We start from the raw sequence: 24640 nt of genomic DNA on the forward strand, positions 1-24640 counted from the left end.
TTCATTTACGTTCAGATACAGGCAGGAGTAAAATGACTAACACAAGGTGGGTTTGCTACTTTTCTGAATGGATCTAAAGGGTTTTACTTAATCTTACACGTGCACCCATTTCTGGGATGGGTTTTTTTTTGCAATTTTTTTTGTGTGTGTAAAACCCAAATAATATTTCACTGCACATGTGGGACTTTGCATTCATCATATACTGCATATAAAGGTTCTCAAAAATGTCCTACCAAAGAGAGAAAGTTTAATTTCAATACAGTATTTGAATAAGACACCACACTTTAATCAGTCACAAAAATGAACAAGTATACAATAGCATTTGAATTTGGTCTGTAGGTAATTGATAGGAATCAACAGCCCCTTTGAATTGTGTACTGTATAATCCACTTGAGTGACCATGAAATTGAAACACTGACAAAGATCAATACTGTATGGCCACTTTATCTAACTTACTGTTGTTTTGGGGGGTTTCATGATGTACACATTAACAAAATGGTAAAAAGCAAGGAAAACATGAGTAAACACTTTTTATTCACACTTTACAAAAAGCTACTCATTAAATCTACTACAACAATACTACCAGTAATTAGTTTACCGATTATAAATTGGACACGTTTCCTATTTGCACAAACAAAAGACTGCAGGTCCCAGACAAAGATTCAATAAAATATACTGTGGGTATTTTGTCGCTTATTGGGTAGAAAACTTAAGTTAAGCCAATTTGCTGATCCGATCCGGGATTTGACTTGCACCCACCATCTTTTTAAGTGCTACGCCAGTCTTTGTTCCGTTTTTTTTTTAAAAAAAAGGTTTTAAATCAGTTAAAAAAAATTGTTTTAATCCACTCAGCTGCTTTTCCGCATCAACTGTAAACTGGAATAACGACCGGTCCCAATTCTTTTAGTGTCATGCTGTGTTCTTTTTGTCTCTCTCTGCCTGCAGTTGAAACTAAAGAGCTAGATCAAACTATACCTCTGGCTCATTCAATGCATGATATAGTACAAGCTAATTTCCAAAGGTTCCCCTTTCTTTCCCCCTAAGACCTCGAACAAAAGCACAGCAAAAGCTAACCTACTAAAGCTTGCACACTTGGCTTTAAGAATATGCTATAGGCTACCAATGGCACAATGAACAGAGAGCGGAGATATAGCCGTGGTCCAGCTGGAAAACACAAAAGCATGACTTTTGCCGCTTAATTTATTTATATATATATATTTTTTAAAAAATTCATTTGAAACTTTGTCTGGATGACCTGTATGCAAACACAGCTCGGTTCTAGTTTACACTGCTTCAGAACATTAAAATTCCTACCAAGGAATGATACTTCTCTACAAGATCAAAGCACACGACATTGACTGCGCAAAGTCTTACACGATGCAGCGTTCCTTGGTGAAAAGTAGCACTGTGCAAAGAGACAGAAGCAGTGCCAGGGTACAATGGGTAAAAGTTACACTCTATACCCTACTGTACCCAACCTGATCAACAATGTGGTGTTCATTGCTCCACAAGAAAAAAAATGCCACAGAGCTTATACAAAAGTGTCTTCATAAAATCTCACAAATCTTAACAGTTTTTTTTTATTGTTTAAAAAAATCTCAAAAAGAAGCTGCTCAGGATCTCTCCGCCTGCACAGGCAGTGCTGGTTCCAAATAAAACCTCGAAAAAAATATAATAAAAAGGTCAATGAGGCACACGTCATGTTAAAAAAAACTTATAATCAGAGGATTTGGGGAGTGGGGGAACGGGGGAGTAATTCAAATAGATTGCAAGGTCAGAACACTGATACCAAATCCTGAGGAGTGAAATAATTGACTTTAAATTAACAATGTCCTCAACTGTAAAGAGTAGAACGAACACGAGTTACAAATCCAGAACAGTGCAAATATTAGCGGAGGAAACCTCTTGCAACTTCTTTTTTTTTTTACAAATGTTTTTTTTAAAGCATGAAACAGATAAAAATTTAGCCTTAGTTTACAATACAATCATTTTTTTTTCCCAAATCTGTTTTAAATTTTTTTTAGTACAAAATTCCTTAAATCAGGTCTTCTGTGGTTCATATACAATCATTAAAGGCTAAATTCAAATTCAATTTTATACAAACACTTCTCAAAATTGTAGGAGTGAAGTATGGAAAGAAAGGTCTTCAAATGGCTACTACTGGCCTGAAATAGTAGTGCAACAAGGATATACAGTTGATTCCACTTTAGTAAGTACTTAACTGCTTAATCGGCGGACATATCTTTTTTAATTAAAAAAAACAACGCCACTGTCCTTTTACACTTTGCGTACTTCCAATAAAACAAACACTTAAATGGAATACTTCAGAATAAGTCTCTACAAATGCCTTCACGGGTTTGGAAGCTGAAATTAATTGAAGGTAGTGACGAATTGAAGTGATCATTTCAATGACGTTTCCAGATGGAAAATAGTTATTTGCTCCCCACCTTGCCTCTCAGCAGTTTCATCTATGCACCGAGTTAAAATCAGCAATTTGGGTTGGGGGGGGGGGGGGGGGAAATGGAAAAACTATTCAGAGCTGAGAGGCAGAGAGAGAGAGAGAGAGAGAATGAGAGAAAAAAAGAATGAAGATTGCCACTTTGATCAGAGGTCAGCTGCTGGTTGGTTGACAGGATTATTAAAAAATATATACATATAAAACATTAACATTTAGGAGAGAAAAGGTCATTGTAGAGATTTACCCAGGAATACTCTGTTAATGTCAGTTCCTAATAACTGAATTGTTTCGATCAGATTACAAATTTCACCCCCCACTTCCATTCCAAACTGCACTCTACATTATACCCTAAATAGCTCTTTGACCTTCCACCATAGCGCAAAGTTAAGATCAAGGTAGCAGTGTAAAATAGTTTGCCAAATTTATAATTCTTTTAGCTGCATTACAAAGTGCGCATACTGTAGTCGAATGTGAATTTGTGTTCAGTGAATTTTCCTAGATAAATAAAAATGCTTTAATACAAGTTTTTCACCTAATGGGAATCAACTGTATAACTAACCTATGTAGAGAGACTGGAGAATTTGCTTCATTTTTACACCAACAGAACAAAATGCAGAAGCAAAAAAGCAATACAAGCTTTATAAAATAAAGATACCCATTTTTCAACATTTGTCTACAATATACAAAGTAGGAAATAGGGCTCAGAATTTCATCGTCTGTAAATAGCACCAGACTACTATCATTTATTTATTAATTATTTAAACAAGCTATCCAAGAAACAAATTTAAAATTGATTAAGAACATAATTTGGACAACAATCCTACTGGCCATACTTCACTCCTCAGTACTTTGATTTTACAACTTTACAAATTGTTTTGAGGCTTCCCTCCAAATGGTACACACACACACACAACTACCTTCGGGTTGGCAGATGGATACCATTTACTGGTGACAAGAAGGGCAGTAAAAGCTCAAGTTGTGCAAAAAGTGAGAAGTGGTCAGACGGGATGTGTGGGTGTGGGCAGCCACTAATATTGTTTTCAATCAGCCAGTTAGGATCCAAAGGTCCAAGAACACCCAGTATGTTAATGTGAGGCTTGGAATAGAAGACGTAGTCAATGATACCCTGTAACCCAGAAACAAACACACATCGTTAGTCTCGGTCAGTCAATGGGATCATTACATTTCGATAAAGTAAGATCATCAAGTACAAGAGTCTAATGCCCCACACATATACACCCTTCGAATTTAATACTGTAGTTCTTGATGTTACAACACGCTGTCTGGAACATCAATGTGAAGACTAATACGTTCAAACCCATTTCCCACACAGACTCTGCAAATGTTTGCAAATCCTGAGACCGAGGGTGTTTCACAAATCAGTGACACCACTTTACACTATATACAATTATATACACACAGTATATCCCGTTGGGAAGCGCTTTGGATCATCCTCCTGACGTGAAAGGTGCTATAATCAAATATCATATTTATGCAGATCAGGTGGCAGAATTTTGTAGTGAGCTGCGTGTGGAATTGCTTAAAGGCAATCAAATGTTAATTCTGTCTGCTTTTGGAGCGCTCTTGTTTTTCTTCCTTAAGGAAGAGCTTAATTCAAATGACTAAGGAACACATCAAGTTTGGAACAACACAGACATAACTTCTAGAGTCACCGCCTTGTAATTTAATAATTCAGCTCTGGACTCAATATGGAAACAGTTATGCAAATCAGAAAACTGCGGTGTTGGAAAACAAAGCCATAGCAATTGTAAATATCAGTTGCTGGATAGGAACAACAGCAAGATGTACACAGAACAGGTGCCAGCACAGAACAAAACCAATCAACAGAAGGTCTTCCAAATGAATGACACCAGGTGGTGCAGAGCTTCATCCAAAACCATACTGAAACAGTAACTCCACCACCTGACTGCAGCCACCCTCCACCCCCTCCTTATCCCAACACACAGCTCGGGTCCAAATCCCTAACTGTCCAGCACCTTGAGACGTCCTCCCGACGTGAAAGATGCTGTTTAAAGTAATTTGTTGTAGTTCCTCCTTTCCACCCTTCACCCAGATGAAACTAAAAGCAATATTACTCAAGTTATTTGTATAATGAAATCCTTAACTTAATGCCCAAAAGCCAATCACATTTACTGCCTCAAAGGACTAAAAGTATTCCAAGTTTGGGATGAAATACAACTACAGAAAGAGGAAAGCTCTGTGAAGCAATCAAATTATTAAAAGAACAATATGTATGATTTTCTCAATTTAAGATTATTATTGAAAAGCAGCTAAAGGAAGTGGAAGAATAATATTTAGATTTTCACAGAATGATATTCAGGTCCACATGGATGTCTCTGATTTGTGAATTAATAACTCAGCGATTTTGAAATACCAACCTCAACGACTTCCTGGATGGATTCAAGGCATCACAAAGGCTGCATATTCCATCATTATATTTTTTAAAAAATCAATAATAACCCTTGCATTGTTTGATACAGCGCCTTATCACATCTTTGAGACGTTTCAAAGCCCTTCACAGAATATACTGTAAAGTGAATTGACTGCATATTTTGTGGGTGAAACGCACAGCAGTGTCCCACAAACAGTCATGGATTGAGTGACCAAATTATTATGTTTTTTGAAGGAATTATTACCCCGGGAAAAGTGATCCACCAATCGACTAACAACCGGGTTCCTACTTACTGCCAGGTAAATAGGCATGCGTGTGGAGTAAGGAAACTTGCCCAACGTTTCGTCCCGCCCGGGAATCGAACCCGGGTCCTCTCGCTTGCGAGGCGAGTGCTCTAACCACTGAGCTGCAGGACTCCAGATGTACTTACTTTGAAGTCAAAGGTATAGTTTGTATAAGGCATCAGGCCATTCTCGTAGGCACTCTTCAGCTTGAAGCCATGAGTGATTCTTGCACTGGGTGTTCCGTTTTTCCCAATGCTACTGAATTTCATGAGACAGTCACTGTATCTTAGTTCTTTGAAATCCTTGTGGTTTGTGTCAACTCCTCCAGTGCTCAAGTATTCAACCACACCTGTAATCAATCAGAATAATTGATTAGAATCATTAATCCGGTCAAACGCAGTGCATCAGAATGGCAATAGTTTCACTTCTCTTCCTTGTTTAACAAGAACTCAAGAGCTCGAAAAGTGTTTCCCTCAAGAGATTGTCTTTAATAAAAAAGGAAGTTGAAGATTCACTAATCATTCCCTATACGTCATCCCTCAACAATGCAGGGAGGAGGGAAATCAACCTGGTTGCTCTCCTCAGCTTTCTTTATTGTCCGTGGTGGGAGATAGACACAGGACTCAAGCTACAGACTAACTAGAGCCCAGTAATCTTCAACAGCAGTTCTGTGACTCTTTCCTCAGTTTTCAAGACTCTAATGCTGGGAGAGTTTGAAGTTAAGCAGTTGTAACTCAGAAATGAAGAGAGATGGAGAAACCTACAGGATCAAGATGCCTTCCACCCAACTTGTGTAACACTCGAGTCCAAATACTGTGTAGCTATCCAAAGCACCAGCACCAGAATACAGATTTATCAAAGGCCTAGCACCACCCAGTGAACTAAAGCCAATACTACAATAATTCAATGCATTTCAATACAGAAGCTTAACAACCAATGAGAAATATTATATACAACAACTTGCATTTCTATAGTAACTTTACTCAGGGCAGAGGACCGTATTGTATTGTACTGTATATTGGGTATTGTACGGTGTATTGTATGGTGCATTGGGTTTTGTACAGTGTATTGGGTTTTGTACGGTGTATTGGGTATTGTACGGTGTATTGTACGGTGTATTGGGTATTGTACTGTACTTGAAACAATGGCGTCAGGGAAAAAAATACAGTAGATTTTGTCCAACAAATCCGTCTCAAAATGAGAGCGAGAGCTGTTGAAATATAAATGTAAAAAAACACATTCAAAACATGACTAATGGCGAGATGAGATGTTGATCCCGACGTGAAAGGCGCTATACAAATGGAACCTTGTTGTTGTTGTTGTCGATCGTTACCTGAATCCGGCAGCGAATTGAGATCTGCGCACAGTACAAGTGGAATGGCATTGAGGTCAGCCGAGGAGGCACCGGGTCTGAGTGTACGAGAGGCCTTCTCGATGATGTTCTTCACTTCAGACAGGAACATCATGGTCTGGATCAGCTTGACATCAGAGTACTCGGGATCCCAATGCATGTGTGCATTCGCGACCAGAATGAGCTGCTTTTCCATTTCGTGATACGTTTTCGCAGCTGCAAATGAGGAAAATAAAGACTTGTTTTCTTTTCTCCCCTTAGAATTCTCCCTCGGAATGCGTTATGCACCCACACAGAAATTCGCCCCAAATCAGGCCTTTTTTTTCCCCCCAGTTCCAGGGCAGAAGGAACTTATAATCAAACGAAAATAATAATAAAAGTGACGTCAAATACGTACGAGATATTTCAAAAGAATCCTTCTGCAACTCTAACAGCACAGCAACACCAATGTTGTCCTTTGTCATAACTCTATTCAGCATAGCTTCTGAGCCGTCCGAGTTTGCCATAGCCAACTGGTTGAACTCAACAGTATGGTTCTGAATCAGAGTAAATCTGCAGCAACAGACAAAACATTCACTGCAATTGGGGGCTGAAATGACATTATATTATATTGGCAGCTATTATTTTTTTTACAAAAATACCTAAATAAACAACAACTTGCAGTTATATGGAGCCGCTCATGCAGGGTAGCGTGACAGAGCACTTAAAACATAGAAATCTAAGATAAACAGATTTGCCAAACAGTGAAAGTCTAAAGCCAACATAGAGTTACATCTTGGAATCACAGGAGAATTCCTCTCTTGATACACTTGCCCTTCAACCAAATTCAGTCTCTCTGGAGCGCTAACAAAGGATCCTTTGAACTATAATATAATAATCCTTGCATTCGATACAGTGCCTTATCACGTCGTTGAGGTCTCAAAACACTTCACGGGATATACTGTACGTAGAGTGGATTGACTGTCTATCTTGTGGATGAAACGCGACAGCCAGTTACACAATCCCACAAACAGCCATGGAGCGAGCAACCAATTTTATTTGGGGAGGAGTATTGGCCAGGACACCGGGAGAAATTCCCTTCTCTTTTCGAATAGTCCCGTGGGATCTTTAACATCCACCTGAATAGGCAGATGGGACCTCAGTTTCACTTCTCATCTGAAGGATGGCACCTCCAACACGGTCCCCCGGTACTGCACTGGAGTGTCAGCTTCGACTATGGTAATCAAGCCCGGGTCCTCTCACTTGCGAGGTGAGCTTGTTAACACCTACGCCTCAAGACTCCTGTAACTAACCAGTAAACATTCAGTGAGAGACTGTGGATTTACGACGAGTCAATATAACTTGCTCTCCCTGCCACACTGGTCATTGAACTAACTACTGTCATTTCCTGGAGTCTGCAATCTTGTAGATCTAATAATGGTGCCAAGATTTCTGATAAGATTAAACAGAGGTGGACAATAATATTGACAAAAAGCTATACACCAGTACTTTGCTAGTACTGTCAGAAGGGCTGAATGTCAGGCTCAGTGCTAGCTGGAAAAGGCCCTTCTTGCTAGTCATTCTGGTAGATTTTTTCCTATTGTGACGTGCCACTGTGTCTCCAAAAGTCAGTCACTTTCCAATTGACTCAACTCATCGCTCCTTAATGATGTTTTATAGGCAAGTGCTTTAAGTATCAAGTGCCTCTCTCTCAATAGCGACAGACGCTTTAAACAATTTAACAAAACGAACATTTATAATCATTCCGTTATACAAACAGAAAATTATTCCCTTGCATGTCCATTAAAACGAACACCTACTTTTCTGTCTTGTAGAATATTGCACAGCCATCCACATGCTTCCGATCGGATTCAGACATTGTCCGAGCTCTGGATTTAGGACTGAAGAAGCCGTCATATCCATGTTCTTTAAGTTCAACCAGGAAGAAGGTGAAGTACTGTTCAGTTTCAACTTCCTACAAAAGCAACAGAAAAAAAATCCATAAATAAAAGGAGTAACAATAAATGGAGGTGTAATAATCCTTGCCCTTGATATATATAGCGCCATTCATGGTGGGAGGATGGCTCAAAGTGTTTCACAATAAAATGTACTAATAATAATAAGACACGGGTATAAGATAGCAACTAGGGGGATCCAAAAGTGAATATAGGAGGAACTGTTTCATGCAGAGGGTAGCGAGAATGTGGAACTCGCTGCCCGAAGTGGTGGTTGAATCAAGGTAGCGTAGATGCACTTAAGAGGAAGCTGGATATTCACATGAGCGAAGGGACTAGAAGGGCATGGGAAGGAGGAATAAAGAGTTGGATAATCATGTGGAGCATAAACACCAGCACACACTAGTTGGGCTGTTTGGCCTGTTTCTGTGCTGTACAATCTATGGAAATATATTTTAAATGTAAAACCAGATAGAAATAAGATACTGGAGTTAAAGTGGATCCATAGATCAGTGACTATATTCAGACTACACCACAGTAGTTTCTCTATTGGATCTACTTCTTGTGGTTAACCGCCAATACATTTTCAAAAGTTTTAATAATCAGTGTTTCCTTACACCAGAATGCCAAATGATCTTTAAACAAGGCGACAGAGAGGAGGTGAAGAAACATTGGTTACCATTTTTACAAAGATTCTTTATAAACAAAAGGCTGAGGAATGTCAACAGGTACATCATAAAATGTTATACAATATGAAAATACAGCTAGAACCTTCAGCAACACAAGAGTTCATCAAAAGTGTGTCTTACCTGAAGACTTATGATATCTGCATTGCAGTTCAAGATTTCTTGCATAATAGATTTTTTCCTATATTCCCAGCTCAAAGCCCATGACGGACAGTAGCCATACAGCTGTCTTGTGGCATACTTGTCACATAGTACATTGTAGCACATGACTGAGAACAATGCTGCAAAAAATCGTAAATAAAAATTTATATGGCTATATTGATATACGTTTGACATAATATGGAACCGAATGGCCTTTCTGTGCCGTAACATTCTATGAATCTATGAAACAGCAATATCAATGGCAAACTATTGTGGTTTTAGCTGATTAGACTCCAGCAGTTACCCCAACCCACACTCTGGGCTTCCACAAGCCTTGGCTCTTGCCAACCTATGTCTAAGACCTTCTGGAATTAGGTAAGCAGGATGCATCCCTCCAGGGAGAGAGAGAGAGAGAACAAATTCCATTCCAACAATCTATCTCTGCGATTTCCATGTGTAGGTGGGATGGGTGGAATTGTCAGCTTGGTTTGGATACTCTTAAGCACGGTGATGAGTTTCCAGCTGACCAAAGAAAAGAATGAACTGAAACCTACTCGGGTATAAGGCTTACACATTATCCTAAAAAAAGTCACTCACTTCACTTTACACTAAATCCTGTGAAGGCCTTTTAGACGTCATCCTAAAGTGAACGGTGCTAAGCAAGACGCAAGAATTATTACTACTTGAGAGAGTAGTACTGGAAGGATCTGGACACCAACAGAACCTTTGTGGAGTCCTGTAGCTCAGTGTTAGAGCACTCGCTTTGCAAGCGAGAGACCTGAGTTCAATTCCAGGCAGAGGGCGAAACCTTGGGCAAGTTTCCTTACTCCACACAGAGCCTAATGATAATCCCTCCAAAACCAAAAACAATAAGTTGGTCATTTTCAATCTACGACTGTTTGTGGGACATTGCTGTGCGCAATTGGCTGCTGCGTTTGCCCACAAATATAGTCAATTCACTTTACAGTGTGTTCTGTGAAGCGCTTTGGGACGTCCTCCCAACGTGAAAAGCGCTATATCAATTGCAAGGATTATTATTATTATTATTATTACTCCCAACAAAATTCAGAGTATTCAAGGGAGAGAGGTTGGAGGGAAAAAGAGGAATAAAAGAAAATTGGTATAAAAGGTATTAAAATATTTATATTGTTTGTTATCTTTGTAGAGCTCATCAGTAAATTATAATGGTGCGACTGAAACTACGAGCGCAAAGCCTTGATTCTTGATGGTACCCATGTTTGATTACTTTTCGTTCACAGTTAAATAAGTTTTGATTTAGTTTACAAAGAAGCAAATTAGAATATCAAAATGTTTTGGGGGTGCAGGAACTATCTCCACCTCACCCCCAAATAAAATGCTCAATTGAAGAAAAATACTGTTAACACATACAGGTTTAATTTAGTGCTTGTGAGATGGGGCATATTGAAGAGAGCACATTGTGACCTTGTAAATCTCACCCTTGTTGAGAACAATATTACAATGAAAAACAATCCACAGCCTCCGTTTATTGTGCACAGTAACTTGTGCTTATCGAAGGATGAAGACACCAGTGCAACATTGTCAGTTGATTTAAGGCATTGACACAAACTTCAATTACTATAAGAGTAACCTGTCAGCAGGTTGCATTGTCTCTGTGGATCCCCCCCACCCTTCCCCTCTCCCCCCAAAAAAAATCACTCTGAAATGACATGACCATCTCCAACAAAAAAATGGTCCTATTGAATATCTCAGGCCACCATTGGACCAGTTGAGCGTAGAACTGGGAATCAACTAGCACTCCCTGCACTGAGGCCACAGTGTGGTCAATACTGCCCTCAGCAGCAGGCCTCCGCCTTCGCACACACACAAGACACACTGCTCCAAGCTCCAATCCACTGATTCGAGGCAAAAAGGATATTATAAACACACCATAATTCCAAACGCATTTTAAGTGGAATATCTTCAGGCACTTTAGCCATTGAAATAGTATGTGTAAAAGAAATAAATTAATAATAATAATCCTTGCATTTGATGTAGTACCTTATCATGTCGTCGAGATATCTCAAACGGAATGAAAAGAACTGGACATTGGCAAAAGAAAACTACATTTTGAATAACAATGATTGTACCTGAGGGATGTGTCCTCTCTGGTTCTTGTAAGACAATCCACGACCTTGGAGGTGGTTGTTCTGGCTGAACTGTTGACAAAAAAATCAAAATGACACACAGATTTCCATAGTTTTATGAACAAGTTATTAAACTTTCGATTTGTTAACTTACTTCTTTTAGCAGTACCTGCCAAATTATCAAGCAAGTAATTCAGTAGCCTTCGAGTTCCATCTGGTTCCTGATAAAGGTTAAGGATTTCTTGTGCCAGAGGATTTCCTGCAATATCACACAAGTTTATTAATCATACTATCCACAGGTTGTTAAACCATTCCTAATTCTTTATATGACAACTTTGGGAGCATATGAGACAAATAAGAAATATTACTCTGCATGGTTTCACCTCTCAAGCGTGGCACTAATAAATGTAAATTATCAATTACAATTTACATAATAATACTTGCATTTGTTATAGCGCCTTATCACAATGACAAGTCTCAAAGTGCTTCGCAGGAATTACTGTCAATTATATCGAATGTATTTGTAGGCGAACGCGGCAGCCAATTTGCAGACAGCAATGTCCCCCAAACAGCTATGAAGTGAATGTCAGTTTTATCTGAGGGATGGTTAGCCAGAACACTGCAAGGGAGAAACTCCCTTCTAGCCAAAAAAAAAACACATTACCCATCTTAGATTAAGTTTTAGTTCTTAGTGAATTTCACTTTCAAAGCAAAACATTTGCTGGGGAGAAAGAACACTTACAGCTGGTGTCAGCGTCAAGCATTCCCAATTCAAGCCTCCTAACCTTTACATTTAGAGGAAACCTTCCATTACTCAACACTAAGCTTAAAGGAGCAGCCAATTTAAAGCGGTTTTACACAGTGAACCTAGATTTACCAGAAATTAGGTTTGATCCCACCCAAACTTACAGAGAATATTTCCAGCTTCCATACATAAGTGAATTTGTTCTCACGTGTTAATACAGAAAAATGCTCATACAAATCGCACAGAATTAGTTAGCCAGTCATTTTGACCACAACATAAATTCCACCTTATGTCGCTTACCTTTCAAACCCAGGGTCTGTAGCTGAAACAACTTTCCAAGCTCAAATGGTAGAACCCGTAGAAGATTATTGTTTAAAAGCAGTTCCCTGAAAAATTAAAACAAATGTTAACCTTTTCAAGGATCAAGTTTATTTGAATAAAGCAACATTGCTATCGTCAGAACGTAATCAAGCAGCGATTTGCTTTGGCTGCTCAATCAATTGCCCAAATTTTTTTCCAAAAAACTTGTGGACTCTCTTCTCCAGGAAGATTCCCAACATTCCAGCTCGCGGAGGTGCACATCATCATATTATTCAGTCAACAACAATGGAGACATTGATCCTCAGTAAAGATCTTCGACAATTTTAGTCAAGAACACAAATTAACCTCCATTTATAAATTAATTATGGCATTGAAATTAAAAAGTTTAATTCAAAAAACCTTCAGAATTTGGGGTTTGAAAACAGAAAAAGCAGACCATGTGTGCCATATAAAACACTTGTGCACAAGACAACATCAACCACAAAAAACTGTCCAATATTATATGAGCCACTAAGGAGTTACCCTGCCTCATCTTGCCGCTGATTCAGAAGGTTGTGGGTTCAAGCCCCACATCGGGACTTGGAACTCGTATTGTCTAATCTGAACCTCTAATGCAGTGCTGGGGGCGTGCCTCATTGTCGGAGATGAGACGTTAAACCGAGGCTATGTCTAGCCTGATCAGGTGGACTTTATAGATCCTGTAGCGATATTCGAAAAGAGAAGTTTCTCCTGGTGTCCTGGCTAACAATCCAACAAAATAATTATTAACTCCATAGCTGTTTGTAGGACATTGCTGTGCGCAACCTGGCCCAGAAAATACACAGCCTTTACACTATATGCTGTGAAGTGCTTTGGGACGTCATGACATGAAAGGTGCTGTACTAAATGGAAGGATTATTATTATTATAAGCCACAAAAATCAGGTGCTCTTCTCCAGTTGAAATATCCAGATGATTTACCTGAGTGATACCATGTTTCCAAGTTCTGATGGTAAACTCCGGATCTTGTTGCACGATAGGTCCAGGTAAACCAGATTGTGCAGTTTGGCAATGTCAGGAGGAATGCGTGAAAGGGAGTTGTCACCAAGATGCAATGCAGTCAAGTGCGTTAGCGACCACAAAGATGAACTCAGACTTCGAACTCTCCCTGCGTAGTAAGACAATATTAAATTGTAAGAGGATTTAAAAATATGCAAATAGAAGTGAAATACTTAGCAAGTTGCAAAAACAAAGCAATAATTTTAAGTCATTGTATTTGACGCACATAGGGTACTTACCGCTGATTTCTAACTCTGCCCAGTGTGATTTTTTCCCATTTGCTGCTTCTTCAGAAGACATGATTGTGTACATTCTCCGTGGATCAGGTGGATCATACTTTTCCCTGGGCATTCCGGTTACACTGGAAAGATAACGCAAGTTACGTCGACAGAAGCAATCAAGTTAGTAACCACTTGCACTTATATAGTACCTTTCACTAAGGATAACTTCTCGAGAGTGCTTCACAAAGGCACCGAGCAAAGGAGAAGGAGGTGACAATAGGCATTTGGCCTAATATGCAGCAAATTTCTGATAGATTCCATCATAGAAAAACAGAAGGACATTGTGCAAAGTGCTCTGGTGTGATCTACATTTGTAGAGAAGTTACTACAAATCAGCAATGTCATGCTTGAGGTAAACCAAGCAGTCCCTCCTCACTGAGGTTCTCATTAAGGAATCCGGTTAGAAATTGCCACACTTTACACTCCGCTATCAATTTAGATTGTATTAAATCACAAAATACTGTAGTTTTACTTTTTAAACTTAGTAAGCCATTGAATTTTACATCATACTTTTGCTATTCATCTGAGGATATGAAAGTTTATGTATTATATCTAAAACCACCCACGCACTTTTATAATCAGAGAAATGTTGGAAATCGGCAAGGTGTGAGAAAGATAAAGGCAGGTTAACTTTCTTTGTCTATCAAATACTCATTCTTCAGCTGTGCATTTTAACGTTTCTCTTTCGATTTCAGGTTTCTAGCAACTGCAGCTTTCTTTCCTTCACATCCAAACTTGGATTATTTGGATTATTATTATTATTAACTTGGTTTATATAAGATTTATACAAGGCTTGATAATGAATGAAGATACAACTTATTTTATAATCACCAATTATACTATTCGATCACATCTAATTGTATATAAATATAACACAAAAGTCTGGTACTAAAGTTAGAAGACTAACTGTTCCAATTTTACCACTTCTGGGGGTGAGGATGAAAAGATAGACACAAAAACACAACAGAAAACAGGAAATCTGCACAGGAGCAGGCAATATTAAATATACAGAACAATCTCTGAAGGCTGAAGGTTAGGTCAGCATACAATTAAAGAATGCTCGTGCTATGAGACATGGAATTTTTTTATTAAAAATGAGAAAACATTTCACGAATAGCCAACTTGTCCTGACGGTAGAACACTACACACCCTGCTTATCTACCAAGTCCAGGAACTGTTTTTAAGAACTTATCACGATTATCTTTAATGAAAATGAACACCAAAATTCTAACATGTTTTGCACGATTTTTCCATTGAACACACGCAACATGCCTGAGGTAACAAAACCAAACTCTGAAATGTATTCTGCGCAACAATTTGCTTTAAAATTTTCATCTGATTGAACTGGCCTTCACTCACCACATCACCGTATTCTTACAGAAGACAATGCACATTTAATCAGGACGTTGTACGACTTTCATGACTGTTTAACACTTGTACACACTGTAACCAACCAATCAGTCGTCCGCAGCCTTAATATCAGTGTGCGAAGGATTGCATTCACAAACTATTGCTACTCAATAGCTTACACACATCATCTTCAACAGTAAAACCACCATACACAGCTTCGGGGGAGAAAGTGAGTAAGATGTCCAAATATAGGACAACTTAAATAAAATTTAGCAGGAATGAAACCATAAAATAAACATAATAATCTCCCATTTAGCACAAGATGAAAATGTCTCAAAGCGCTTCACAGAGAATCTCCTGAATGAGCGTGACAGCCAACGAACTGTCACAAACAGCCATGAAGTGAATGACCAATTCTATCTCCGGGTTGTTGATTAGGACACTGGAACAAACTCCATTCGCTTGCCAATAATATCATGAGATTTAACATCTACCAGAATCTCGGTTTAACTTCGCACCAGAAGGAGTGCACCTCTGACAATTAAAAGGTAGAGAAACATGGCATGGATATAAAAACGTGACCTAGACGAGAATTTGGGGAAAGGGAAAATCTTGATGCCTTTCTTCCAAAGCAAAACATTTTGATGTGTCCAAGTGATCAATTTCATCAATGAACCTGGCAAGATTGAGTTAGACAATCCCATTTATACATATTTGGTAATATTATGAGATGAACCCATAATTAATTATTGAGCGTTTTAAGGGAGCAACATTGAGTTTAGCTCTATTTTCGGTGATTAAGTTCCAGAATAGTCAAGTGTCGGTACATGACAGACGTGGTGGAAGACACACACATCGCAAATACATGTTCATCCAAATCATTTTAGTTTTAAGCACTGTTGAATAGACTACAAAAATGCTGCATGAGAAATAATGAATCTATTTTTGGGTTCAATAGTAAGTTATTTAATGCTTCAACTTTGGATATATTTTTTGTTTTAATACCGGTCAACTTTCTGCGAAGTAAGCATCTGTCTTGCACCTTGGAAACCAAAACTTCCAATACAAATATGAAGAGTTATGATAAATGACTGATGTAATCTCTAGCTAGGACAGGCTGCTGCATGTGGCAATGCACATATAAGTAATGGGAGTTAACACTCCCAACCATGCTTTTAGGCCTGTTGCAGACATAATACCAGCCTATTAAATTGCTCTATTAAAGTGAGGGGTTCAAACCATACATACACCCCAGTTTCATTATAAACTATGCTGCCATTTAACTTTTTAAAATGTCTTAAGAGAACAAAAACCTAGCGGCAAATAATTGCAAGGTTAGCCTTCCAAATCAGTCAACGTGACCAAATTTTTGTTCCAAGCTTCATTTGGAAGCCCTGTGCAGATACAATGGTGATTTCCTTTCATTGGCTACCAGTGAACACAGGAACTAGTACACACAGCGAGAACACATTCCAACTGCAAATCTTACCGTTGTGCTTAACTTTTTTTAAAAAATGTTTTACCTCTGATGAATACTGACAAGAATATGAAGGAACACTAAGCCTTGCATCAGCAACACACTCCAGACCTCAATTTTTTCGCCTACAAAATATACAGTCAATTCACTTTACAATGTATTCTGTGAAGCGCTTTGAAACGTCTCAAAGACACATAAGAAGCTATATCAAAGGCAAGGATTGTTATGACAATTTTAGCAGCTTAGAGTTACTAAAAAATCAAATATTCTACATTTATGTTAATTTTTTGAGCTATAACAAATGGTGGGTCACATTTTAACTATCCAAATACTGAACGACTGACTGAGTGGGTCTTCAAAACGGTTTCAAAACTAATCTACTCAATTAGTTTTGGCCAATTCCATTTTTAAGCAGAACACTGCACAAATTTAGTGATATATTCCCCAACACAACACACTAACTACCCAGCTTTTTAAGACCTTCTATCAGGAGAAGTGCCTAACAGCTTGAGCTGCAGATTTTCTCATGTGTAGCATTGGTGTCACTCTGAGCAAAAATTATTTGTGCAGTATAGAAGGGGTGGGATCAGACACATATTGCTTTCCCTTACAAACTGATCATAACTGACGCAAACTGCCAATTTCCCCACCTCTCCACGAACTAAAAGTAATTTGAAATAACTGGTTGAATGCCCAAAGTTGTTCTGGTGAAGTGAACAATTAGCATCTCCTTGCATTAGCCAGTTAGTCTCCTTGGTCGGGATGATGTAGCTCCCTTGATGTTGTTGTTGATTTTTTTTTGTCAGCCAGGTGGGTGTCTGACACGTGCAGAAACCCATCACCATGTTTAAGCATATCCAAACCAAGCTGAAACTTCCATGTATTCCACCTACACACAGAAATCTCAGATAGATTGTTGGAATGGGATGCGCGCTCTGCTCTCTCCCTCGAGGGACGCATCCTGTTTACGTAACTGCGGAAAGTATTAAGCGCAGGTTGGCAAGAGCCAAGGCTTGGGGGGAGCCCAGAGTGTGCGTTGGGGTAACTGCTGGAGTCTAACCATGTAGCCTGCTATTGCTTTTGCTGTCTGGCAAGCTTTCCGACTGCTTGTCCAGCAAGGACCACCCTATGCGTTAGAGCTTAGGCTTGCAGGATTAACAGGAGCTGAGTGGGATGACTCCCTGCCCACAGTTACTGGTCCTGCCCTGCCTGGTCCTGCCAATGAGCCAGGCTGGGCTGTGCTGTCATCAGCAGTGAGTGCCCTGGAATACTGCAGCCCCACCTGGCTCAGGAACCGGACTGGAGCTCACCGCAGACCAATTGATGCTAATTGGAATAAAGTAGTAAAAGGAATTGCACTATTACTACTGCAGTAAATTTGACCGTTGTATATTGGGGTTAGGCTATAGAACTTCAACAACAACCACAACAAAAATACAACTTCTTCAGTCTAGTAGAAGTTCTTCATTGGTAGATATACCTGTGTGGTATATGAAATATGAATATGAAATAGCCACACCATTAAAGGTTATAGTAGAATTTTGACAATATTATCCTAACTGCCAGTATATTTTTATGGCTGACAGACATTACACTAATTTTATATCTGGTTCCCCAAGATAACATAAAACATTGGGAGTCTAGCTGATGGGCACTGATTATTTAATAGTGTTGAATACTCTTGCAGAGCTGGTTTTTCTGGCTGATAAATGTTTGAAAATACAAAGCCACCTACTACTATTTTTAGGGCTTAATATATTTCCTAGAAAGTATCAGGAAATGATATTAAAAAGTCTACTTAAAATTATTCATCAGTAGAATATAGTTAATTGACACTCAGCCCAAAGGTTGCAGGTTTCTGCTCTATTGAAAGCCAATACTGTATTTATGTCATGTAAATAATCACAAAGGATCACAATATTCAGTTAAATGTTCAAAGATAACCAAATGTTTTTGTTTAAAGCAAACACAATACATTACTAATCCTATAATGGATATATCCAACAACTGGGCATATGAAGCACTATCACCAGTCTAAACCACCGTATTTAAGCGTTCCGAGACGCCGTCGGGAGTGAAGGGCACTATATAAATGCAAGTTGTTGTTGTTATTTCTATAAACCAGGTGTTTATGGAAAAAGGGTTCTGTTAGAAAGGTGACTTAACAAATACGCTCGATAAATAAAGATGATAAATATCTAGCCCGGTTCAATTTTGTGAGCCAACTGCAGATCTTCAGTGGCCACACTGGCCCCATGGTAAATTACTTCACACTGTGCTGCTCCGATCAACACTGCGCTGGTCCGATCAACACCGCAAAGGAAGGTACTGTGACCAATCCCAACACATGAATAAAGGTGGGGTTGGGGGGGGCGTTTGGGGGGGGGGGGGTGGGGGGGGAGAGTACAATTCTTGGAATCTACACCTGCAACATAGAAATCCTGGTCTTCAACCAATAAATCAAGATGTCAGCCATATGTGGTCAATTTTCTCTTAGTCCATAACAAGCACACAAGTCTTAAAGAAAGATAAGATATGCCAAGTTTGCATCTTATTCAAGCACTCAATCTGAATCCAGGAAGCACTATATGGGCTTTCTATGAACTTTATGGGAAAGGTTCAGTTTACACACAAACAAAATCCTGACAACACTGTTTTTAATCGCTACGATCCATTATTTTGCTTGTGAATTATCCAAATATAAACTATTTGCATTTTGTTCCATCAGTAGTAATGGTAAAATAGTGCTCAGATTGTGTTGCTTGCATCTACATTTGTGTATTAGTTTATTAATGCCTAGACCTAAAAGGGGTTTGTGAAGCCATGATTTTAATGGGGCTCTCAGCCCAAACGGATCCTGGGAGACACCACTGTTTGGACTAACAAGGCCAATCCCTGCACAGCCCACATATCGTCGTCTAGTTCCCCTTCCCCCAACTTCAAGGTTCCTGAATTTCTATTTTTACCTCCATGGCAGTCAAGCAGAACAGTTACTATCCTGCAACTTTCCAATCAGCTATCAACATTACTAATCCAGACAAAACCCTTCAAAAGGTATCCACAACTAAGTTCTCAGTCAGCAAATCTTCTTCCACATATTTTCCACCCTAAGAGAGAGGAAGACATTTTCTAACCTCCAGTCTTGCTTATGAATTTTCTATTGATGCCCTCCAGTCCTACATTCGTTGATTAAGTTAAATAATTCATTTACACCAAACTTAGTTATAGCTTTCATTATTTTAAACAGCTTCACCATACACTGCATAACCAGCAAAAAGAAGCCTACAATGTACCCAAGCTGTAAATCTCTTTACAACTGAGGTAAATTGTAAAGTTTTAAATGTCTTTACAATTTATTCCTCTAAAGCCTAAATTTGCTAGTGGCAAAAATGGGCTCATTTCTGAGCCTTTTACAATGTTTCTATATCTGTTATGCTACTGTAATCAAACATATACACACAGCAATTCTAGAATTTACCATACCAGTGATCTGTATAGTGTACAACATTGAAGTAAACATGTTCCAACTTGTAGTACAATACTCTTCCTTCCTACCCTTAATTGAAAGAGGCCTTCTATATTAAGGGAAGCCTGGTCTTGCTTTTTGAACATGTTATGCTTGTCTACACTGTACTCAACTACTGTACTTGCTCCTCCTCCCCCCACCCCGCTCAACTGACCACCATGTTTGTATTTTCTGAGAAATGCTTCAAAACGTGGGAGATGAAAAGCACATCAGGCCTACATAAACAGTCCCAGTTCAGCACAGCTCAGGTGCCCATTTTGCCACTAGCCTTTTTGAAATTTTCACATGTGATTTCAGTGTGAACTTTCATCACCAATATATATATATATTATATGTATTACATATCTGAACACCCGTACAGTATTATTTGATAATCAACTGGAAAGTTAATAAGAATAGATCACATGTGCAAACTGACTTGCTCACCGGTTTTTAGGCTGAAATCATCGCTAACCAAAAAGGTACAGTTTAAGGATTAAGGATCGTCATAAACAGGGCCATGTATAGAATATTTTATTCCCATTCCAAGCAATAAAAGACTCAGCAGATCAACTTACAAACAAAAGGCCACCATGTGGCTTTGCTACTTCCTGTACATTACGGGCTCTATTGTTGGAAATGTATTGCTTTCACCTGTTATTTACACTCCGTGGGATGTCTCCATCGACAGCCCCAACCACACCAACGGCAAATGGTAAACACATAGCGGTGGTCAGACGTCTAACAATGCTGTTTTGTTTTCTCCAAACCCCCCACAATAAAAACACTCTGCATTATAACCAGTCTAGCAATGACAGACAGACAAACAGAAACAGACAGTAAATGTAGACAACACCTCTCTCTCTCTCTCTTCCTCTCTTTAAATGCTCATTTGGTTTGAAACTTTAAGTCTCTAATCATTTGGATCCTATCGTATCCCAGTCCACAACAGCCCTTTCTGATGGGCTACTAAGATATACCCCCCCACAACACCCCCCTTGGAAGTTAAGACACTTGCAAAAAAGCAACTGCATGGCAATTATTATTTTTTTGGAGGAGGAAAAAAAACATCCAATTGTTCTGAGCCCCCAGTTTGGGAGCAAGTGGTAACTTTGCTGCCCTCCCCCCACCAGCCTCTCTCCCCCCCCCCCTTTTTTTAAGCTGCTGCTGCACCTACAGTCACTTACTCACCAGCTGTGATGGCCAGATACTCAGGCAGAGCAATGGCAGGCTGGAGGGGAACCCCCACACCAGGCACTGCTAGTCTGCCCATCCTCAGCCTGGGCAGTGGGGAGAGGGACAGTGAAGGGGGAGGGAGGGAGGGAGGGAGAGAGGGAGGAAGGGGGGGGGAGGGAGGGAGGGAGGGAGGAGGGGGGGGGGGGGGAGCTAAGGCTACCGCTCAACCTAACTTGGTGGCCGGATGTCCCGCCCCCTCCCTCCGCACGCTCATTGGCTAAGCCGCGCCACGTCTTGCCTTTGATTGGCCCCACCCGGCTGTCGGTCAGGCCGCGCCAACGCACTTCCGGTGTCAAGTTAGTTCGGCCCGACGTTGGTGAAGCTCCCCCCCCCCCCCACCACCTAGTCAACCATGTGTAGGCCTCACACACACACTGACTGTACAACAAGCACTCCCCCCCCCCACACACACACACTGACTGTACAACAAGCACTCCCCCCCCCCACACACACACACTGACTGTACAAGCACTCTCCCCCCACACATACAGACTGTACAACAAGCACCCCCCCCACCACATACACAGACATGTACATCAATACAACATCCCCCACCCCCACCACACACAGGCTGTACATCAATACATTGACCACCCACCCACACACACACTGTACAACAAGCAACCCCCCCACACACACAACACTGACTGTACAACAACCACCCCCCCACACACACTACCATACATCAATACATCACCCCCCACACACACACACACAGACTGTACTATGCATCAATACATCAACCACTCCCCCCCACACACACACAGACTGTACTGTACATCAATGCATCAACCACTCCCACCACACATATACACACACAAAAGCATAACACACGTGTGTATATATATATACTCATACACATACATATATACACACAAATATATATATACATACTACATAAATACCCAACATACACACACATACACATAACAAAACCCCCGAATCAACAACTTTTATAGCTATAGCTCTTGTGTTCATATCTATGGATATAAATATTAATATAAATATATAAAATATTTCACCCACAAAACAGTCATTACACTTTACAGTATATTCTGTGAAACGCTAATGAGACACCTGGATAACGTGATCAGGTGCTATATCAAATGTAAGGATTATTGTTATTTTATTATATATCTATAGACAGCTGTATAGATAGGTAGATATTCAGGGAGATTGAGTGGATAACAAATAAAAACACTGCAAGTGTTTCCCTCTCCCGCCCACCCCACACACACAAACCAAACCTGTAACTGGGAAAGTTCACCTCTATCTTTATAGACAATTTTTTTCTATAGTCTACAAATAGAAAGATTTCTTTTTAAATTAAAGCTGCAATCTGGAGCTTTTCTTTTGTTTCGTTGTTGCTTGGGGGCTGTTTTGTTTAATAATAATATTTCAAAACAAGACGTCTCTTTCCTCTTTTTCTTTTCTCTCCTTTTCCTTTTTTTGTTTTGTAAAAGAAATCTAATATGTAAATAAACAAATCAAATGAGGAGAAGAAAAATAAAAATGATCAATAGGGAAACCTCTTTATATGTATATATATATATATAGAAAGAGAGAGCAGTCGCTTCGTAAGCGAGACGGCTGGGTTCGATTCCCGGGTAGGGGAAAACGTGAGGTACGTTTCTTTACTCCACACACACGAGCCTCTGTTTTCCAGCAGTAAGTAGGAACCCGGTCGTTAGTCGATTGGTGGATCGCTTTCCCGGGGCGTAGTAATCCCTTCCACAAAAAATATTGAATAATAATAATAAATTGGGTCACTTCAATCCACGACTGTTTGTGGGACGGACGGCTGCCTGTTGCGCAATTGGCTGCTGCGTTTCACCCGCAGAATGAGCACACAGTCACTACACTTTACAGTATACCCTGTGAAGCGCTTTGAGGCGTCTCGACGACGTGATTATCAAATGTAAGAATTATCGTTACTACTATGTTTATATTCAAAATCAAGTTAAAGGAAAATGGTTATAAGCGTGAATGAAGCGAGTAGAAGGAGGGAGGGAGGGAGGGAGTGTGGGGGGAAGGAGGGAGGGAGTGTGGGGGGGAAGGAGGGAGGGAGTGTGGGGGGGGGGGGGGGGGGGGGGGGGGGGAAGGAGGGAGGGAGTGTGGGGGGGAAGGAGGGAGGGAGTGTGGGGGGGGAAGGAGGGAGTGTGGGGGGAAGGAGGGGAGTGTGGGGGGGAGGAGGGAGGAGGGAGGGAGTGTGGGGGAGGGAGGAGGGGAAGGAGGGAGGGAGTGTGGGGGGGAAGGAGGGAGGGAGTGTGGGGGGGAAGGAGGGAGGGAGTGGGGGGGAGGGAGGGAGGGAGTGTGAGGGAGGGAGTGTGAGGGAGGGAGGAGGGGAAGGAGGGAGGGAGTGTGGGGGGAAGGAGGGAGGGAGTGTGGGGGGAAGGAGGGAAGGAGGGAGGGAGTGTGGGGGAGGGAGGAGGGGAAGGAGGGAGGGAGTGTGGGGGGGAGGGAGGGAGTGTGGGGGAGGGAGGAGGGAGGGAGGGAGTGTGGGGGAGGGAGGAGGGGGTGTGGGGGAGGGAGTGTGGGGGAGGGAGGAGGGGAAGGAGGGAGGGAGTGTGGGGGGGAAGGAGGGAAGGAGGGAGGGAGTGTGGGGGAGGGAGGAGGGGAGGGAGGGAGTGTGGGGGAGGGAGGAGGGGAAGGAGGAAGGGAGTGTGGGGGGGAAGGAGGGGAAGGAGGGAGGGAGTGTGAGGGAGGGAGGAGGGGATGTGGGGGAGGAGGGAGGGAGTGTGTGGGGAAGGAGGGGAGGGAGGGAGTGTGTGGGAGGAGGGGAAGGAGGTAGTGTGGAGGAGGGGAAGGAGGGAGAGAGTGTGGGGGAGGGAGGAGGGGGTGTGGGGGAGGAGGGAGGGAGTGTGGGGGGGGAAGGAGTACCTGCGAATACATAACAAAAGTTCTAGATCTTTCTCCCCGCGAGCAAACAGCCATCATGGCGGCCGCTTCCCATTATTTCCCGGAGATTTCCCGCCTCCTCCCCCGGCCCCGCCCCCTCGCCTCCCATTGGTCCCCGCTCTCGGGGGGCGGCCACTGCGCAGGCGCCGTGTAGGTGCCGTGCACTGAGCACAGCAGAGGGCTGATTGGCTGATTGATTGATTGATTGATTGATTGGTTCATTGATTGGTTCATTGATTGGTTCATTGATTGGTTCATTGATTGATTGATTGATTGATTGATTGGTTGATTGATTGATTGATTGATTGATTGATTGATTGATTGATTGATTGATTGATTGATTGATTGATTGATTGATTGATTGATTGATTGATTGATTGATTGATTGATTGATTGATTGATTGATTGATTGATTGAT

General features: G+C 40.8%; 1 protein-coding gene across 2 annotated transcripts; it reads right to left on the reverse strand.

The window, feature by feature from the left end:
- Positions 1 to 264: 264 nt before the first annotated feature.
- Positions 265 to 24302, reverse strand: LOC103183734 (CCR4-NOT transcription complex subunit 6). 2 transcript variants are annotated; one of them, XM_042339939.1, is made up of 12 exons: positions 24205 to 24302; positions 13715 to 13836; positions 13398 to 13584; positions 12418 to 12503; positions 11527 to 11631; positions 11376 to 11444; positions 9250 to 9407; positions 8306 to 8460; positions 6904 to 7058; positions 6489 to 6722; positions 5302 to 5504; positions 265 to 3584 (listed from the first exon to the last, which is right to left on the reverse strand). In XM_042339939.1, exons 2-12 carry the CDS (start codon positions 13824 to 13826, stop codon positions 3372 to 3374), a joined length of 1677 nt encoding a protein of 558 aa, XP_042195873.1. In that variant the 5' UTR covers positions 13827 to 13836; positions 24205 to 24302; the 3' UTR covers positions 265 to 3371. The 2 variants fall into 2 exon arrangements, with proteins under 2 accessions (XP_042195873.1, XP_042195872.1); XM_042339938.1 differs by lacking the exon at positions 24205 to 24302 and adding an exon at positions 21280 to 21408.
- Between the last annotated feature and the right edge of the window lie 338 nt (positions 24303 to 24640).

Source organism: Callorhinchus milii, unplaced genomic scaffold (assembly GCF_018977255.1).
Source record: "Callorhinchus milii isolate IMCB2004 unplaced genomic scaffold, IMCB_Cmil_1.0 Scaffold13, whole genome shotgun sequence".
NCBI classification, from domain to species: Eukaryota; Metazoa; Chordata; class Chondrichthyes; order Chimaeriformes; family Callorhinchidae; genus Callorhinchus; species Callorhinchus milii.